At 55.7% G+C, this 4,880-nt stretch overlaps 1 protein-coding gene across 1 annotated transcript in view; it reads left to right on the top strand.

The window, feature by feature from the left end:
- ZFP91 (ZFP91 zinc finger protein) overlaps positions 1-183 on the top strand; it is a 6,354-nt gene extending 6,171 nt beyond the window's left edge. The window contains 1 exon segment of the mRNA XM_009321057.1: positions 2-183. Within this exon segment, the coding sequence (XP_009319332.1) occupies positions 2-139 (138 nt within the window). The 3' untranslated portion in view covers positions 140-183.
- The last annotated feature ends 4,697 nt before the right edge of the window (positions 184-4,880 follow it).

Here is a 4,880-nt window from a genome sequence, read left to right on the forward strand (position 1 = left end):
CGTGAGCCTGGTGGCTGACGGCAAGCTCTTTGTGGGCAGCGGCAGCAGTACAAACCCAGAGGGGCTGGTCATGAACACAGAGATCCTGGGAGCCACCACGGAGGTGCTCATCGAAGATTCAGACTCCACTGGACCCTAGTGGGTGGGGAGCACACGGGTGCTGGGACAGTTTGGACTCTGTATTTAAAAGGAAAAAAAAAAAGAGGAGACACGTACTGAAAGAGAGAAAAGTTAAACAAAACTTACAATACTAGTAAATAACCGAAGGGTCTGCTCCCCTCCAGCGTGGATCATAGCACATCCTCTTTTCTCCCAACCACTTCTCTCTCCCTCCCACTGCTCCTTTGTAGAAAGGGGCACATGCTGCCATTACCAGAGCAAGTTGGATTGAGCGACGGATTTCTCCAAGGGAGGGGGGACTGCTGAAACCCTTCGCTCTACCCCAAAACAGATGCCTTTCTGGCTCCTTGACGTGGCCCCACTTGCAAACTAGAAAGCATTTGATGTGCTCTGGACAAGTTTCTTAGGACTCCCTCTTGCCCCTGGTCCCAACTTCTATGCATCGCTGCACTCTGGTCCTTGCAGTCTCACTCTTCCTCCTGGGGCTGGGAGTTTGGCTTGGCACTTTAGGCCCCCTCAGCAGGGTGAGCTGTGAAACGGCGCACGTCCCTCTCCCCACCATGCTCCTCTGCTCCAGCTCTGGCAGGAAGTCGAGGGAACGCCCTGGCTCATAGATCATGTTTGCTTGGAGAGGCCCGGGGGCTACAGGAGCCCTGCGTGGGAGAGGCAAGGAGGAGCATCCCAGTTTGACGACAGTAATTTGCACTTTGAACATGTTTCGTTTTTGTGTTGTGGTAACAAGATTCCTTATTTATTGATTAAAAAAGGGTCGGTATTTTTTAGTTATGTTCTTAGGGGGTGGGGGTGGAAGGGGTTCAGGCTATTTCCCAGTAGGCTCCTTCGCACTAGCGAGCTGCAGGGAGCACGTCGTGCCATTGTAACAGCAGCTGGGAGAGCCGAGGTGAAGGCAGCGTTCTGGAGTCAGATGTCTCTCACAGCTTTTCCAGAGTAGAGGAGAGAGCCCCTGGAGAAGAGCCTTGTTTGCAGTGGCAGTCTCTGCAGCAGCATTTTAGCAGGAGGATGAGGTGAGTGATGGAACAGCTGGCTGTTGTCTCCCTTCCTCCCTCCCTCCCAGGTCGGGGTGAGCTCCTTGCATTAAATGCTCTTTTTGCCTCCCCCTTGCTCCCTAGCCTTTCAGGGAAGAACATCATTAGCCAGGAACTTGTTCTCGTGACTTAGGACGGTTGTGAGCTGCTTGCTGCTGGGGGATGTTGTGTTCCTCATTGAACTCCGCCTCTCCTTTCCAGTTCTAGACAAAGATACAGAAGCAGGGACTGGATATGGTTGTCTCAGGCTTGTTTATCCAAGGCAATAGACTGACACGGGACTAGAGGGCTGTCAGCTTCTCTCGCTGCCCCCATTTTGGGGGGAGGGTTTTGTGCAGCTGTGTTCACAAAGCTTCTCTCTTCTGCGCAAACATGCCTGCTTTTCATGAAACGTGGTGGTTCAAGTGTTGCCTGCCGGTGTAGTTAGGACAGCTCTGAGCCCTTGGAAAAGTTTACATAGGCTATGATGTGTCTGCTATGGAGACTTGGATCTTTTTGCTCTTATCTGAAACTTTGTGTGGAGATTCAGTGGCCTTGAATTCGTAGTGTTTTTGGAAGAGGTGAAGAATAACCTGGGCTTTTTGTTTGTTTGCTTGTTTTTTCGGTTGGGTTTATGTGGTTGGGAGCAGAGCTGAAGTATCTTGTCTGAGCACAAGAACAGCTGAATTGGTCTGTAGCACACAGCAGCTAGGCAAAATCGGGTACCTAGGGTCTGGAGAATGGCAATAAAACATGGAATTTAATTGGAAACTTTTTACAGGAAACTTGCCTCTGAACACCCACTCTGTCCCTTGTGCTGCCTGGAAATCCAGCTGTGGCCCAAGCCTGACAGTTTTTATTGGGCCATTTGCCCTGATTTGCCCCCTCCCTTCCCCCCTTATACTGATATCTGTCAGAGCAAGTTGAAACACTTCTGGTGTTGGGGCGGTTCGTGGCTGAATAGTTTGCAACCCTGGTGTCTTATGCCCTGGGTGTGGGCATCCCACATTCTTGCACCATGGCAGCAGCGTGGCTCCCATGCCTGCAGGAGATGCGTCTGGCCATGAGCCTCTCCTGGAGATAAGGATGAGGGCCCAGCGTACCTGAACGCAGGTGTCCTGGGACAGTGCATGTCAGGTCTGCAGTGGTATGGTGTTAAACTAAACCAGTTTCTTCAGTTGGGATGATCTAATTTCTTGCTTGGATTGAATTATTGTGGTTTCCAGCAGGAAGCGTTCAGGTGGCCAGCCGGTCCCCTCCCCTTGCAAACTAAAGAGAAGCAGCACAATGAGACATGTTCAAACCCAACTCTGATTATTTCACACCCCCCCAGCAATGTGGGTCTTCTACCCGGGGAGACTTGGGGCTGGCCAAGCCACATTGTGTGGTGGCATGTCTCCTGGCCTGGATCCCGGCCACCCGTAGCAGATGCGCTCATGTGGTGTGGGTCGGCCATGTCGTCCCCACGCTTGCTGCAGACCATGCTGCTGGAGCTGCTTGTTGTGCCCTGCCTCTGTGCCCTGTGGGAGGTGCGGAGCGGGCAGAGCCTTGCACAGAACACTAAATGGAGAGCTTGGGGTTTTGTTTTCTGAGGGATGGCACTAAAATGTTTTTGGGTCAAGTGCTTGCTCACCTCTGGTGACGTAACGCTTGGCACCAGGCTGGGAGGCGAGGGAGGCTGCCTCGTCCTGTGTCTGCCCCAACTGCCCCGAGTGCAGCAAAGAGTTTGCCATTGGCCACACTTCTGGGACACAGAATCGAGCAACTCATTTGCTTCCTGGCCCAGACACCTCTGATCCCTGCCACTCCCTGCCTTGTCCTTCCATGCTCACCTCTCGTAGCTCTCCTTTTTTTCTTTTTCTGGTCTCGGCCAGTTGCCTGTCTGTCCTCTAACCACAGCCTGCTAACCCCTGATGCAGGAGAGACTGGTGTAGCTCCCTTCCCACTCCTGTTTGAAACTCTAAAACTGACACAGCCCTCCTGCAGCTCCTCCTCCCCTCGATGTCTCTCCTTCACTCGCATGCAGTTTGCTTCAATAAATTATTGTAGTAGTTTGCAATAAACTTTTTTGTATTTTTTTCCCTGTATTTATTTTTTTTTTCTCCTCCCGGGGAGGGAACAGAGGGGGGTACAGGGCCCTTCACCTGCTCTCAGTGCCCCAGAGAGCTTGTGGGTGCTGTGCCCGGTGTGGGCAGCGGCATGCGGGCAGGGGCCTCCATCCAGGGGCCCTGGGGCACAGGGTTTGGGCTGGGGGCTGTGCCAGCTGGAGCTGGGGGGCTCCCGGAGCTCAGCAGTGCTTTCTGCAGTAGCCACCAGGTGGCAACGATGCTTTTGGGTTGGCCACCAGCCCTGGGAGCTTGGGCTGGGGGGCTGGGGCAGTCCCCCAGCCAGGCTGGGGCAAGGCTTGGTGTACTGTGATACTAAAGGGAAACTGCTTTTCAACTCCTGTTTTTTTTCTCTTAATCTGGGTAATACATAACCAAAATAAACGTACTGAGGAAAAACCAAACTATTTAAAAGGGCTGTTTTTGTTTTGGTGCATGCAGCTCACCTGTGGCGGGTGGCCGGCGTTGCCCTGGGGTGGCTGGGACCTCCTCCCCTGCCTGCAGGACCCCTCTGGGAAAGGGGGGTTGAACCTGCGGGACCCAGTCCCACGCAGCCATGGGGGAATAAGAGGGCTGGAGGTGGCCAGGACAGGCCCCTGCAGCCTTCTGTCAGAGTTTGGGTTGCAGCCCAGCCTGCAGCTGGTGCTGGATCTCTGGCCCAGGGGCTCCTCTCAATCCATTGCTGGCGAACCCCCAGTGCTCTGCCCCACTCAGGCCCCAGCCCACTGCCTGGGCTGAGATGTTGAGTAATGTCCGGGCTTTGCTCACCTCTTCCCGGCAGCGGTTTCCTGCGCTCTGGCATGAGCCGGGGGGATTAGCGTGCTGCTAATCTCACTGCACGGCTGGGAGGGAGGAATGGGTCAGATCTGGTACTGGGAGCCTGTTGCTGCTGGGCGAGACTGTTCTGGGCAAGGCGCTTGGAGTGGCGAAGCATGGGGGAGTTAGGGAAATAATCTGTCGTTGTTGATCCCAGAGGCGGGAATTTGCAGTGTTGTGCCAGGCCCCAGGCGCGGAAGAGGGGGAGAGCCAGGCCAGTGGACGTGTGAGCGGAGCTCCCGGCTGGAATGCACCAGCTCAGCAAGGGATTGTCCTCCCTGGGCCGGGCAGGCGCTGCGCCATGAGCCTGGTGCCCATGACAGTTGCTCGGGCCATGGCAGCAGCAGACAGCCCCTCAGCCGCCCTTCGGCGCCGTGACCTGTGCAGCCGAGGCATCCGCCTGGCCGGAAAGATGCGTTCGGACGTCATCGACCTCCTAGACACCTATGTGAGTTTGCCCCGCTCCCTCTGGCTGCCTGTGGTGCTGGGAGTGCTGGTGGAGTGGCTGCTGCTACTGGGGTCTGGGGGGCTCCTGGCAGCTGTGTTGGGGCATGAGGGCTCTGGCCCATGGTAGAGATGGGGGATGAAATGCTGCTAGTATCTGGGCCTTGGCGCTGCCGGCTGATGCTTGGGCAAACCTCAAGCACCTGGTCTTGCACTGCCCCGAATGCCTCCTGGCCAGCGCTGAAGCTGAATTGGGGCCCCCCCTGAGCTGGTGGTGGTGGGGCTTGGGGTGGGGGGGGGTCCCCCGTTCCTCCTGCCACCACTGATCCCCAGCTGCTCTTGCCCCTGCAGGTGGAGCGGCAGGGCTTGG

Source organism: Pygoscelis adeliae, unplaced genomic scaffold, assembly GCF_000699105.1.
Source record: "Pygoscelis adeliae isolate BGI_AS28 unplaced genomic scaffold, ASM69910v1 Scaffold1073, whole genome shotgun sequence".
Lineage (NCBI taxonomy): Eukaryota > Metazoa > Chordata > Aves > Sphenisciformes > Spheniscidae > Pygoscelis > Pygoscelis adeliae.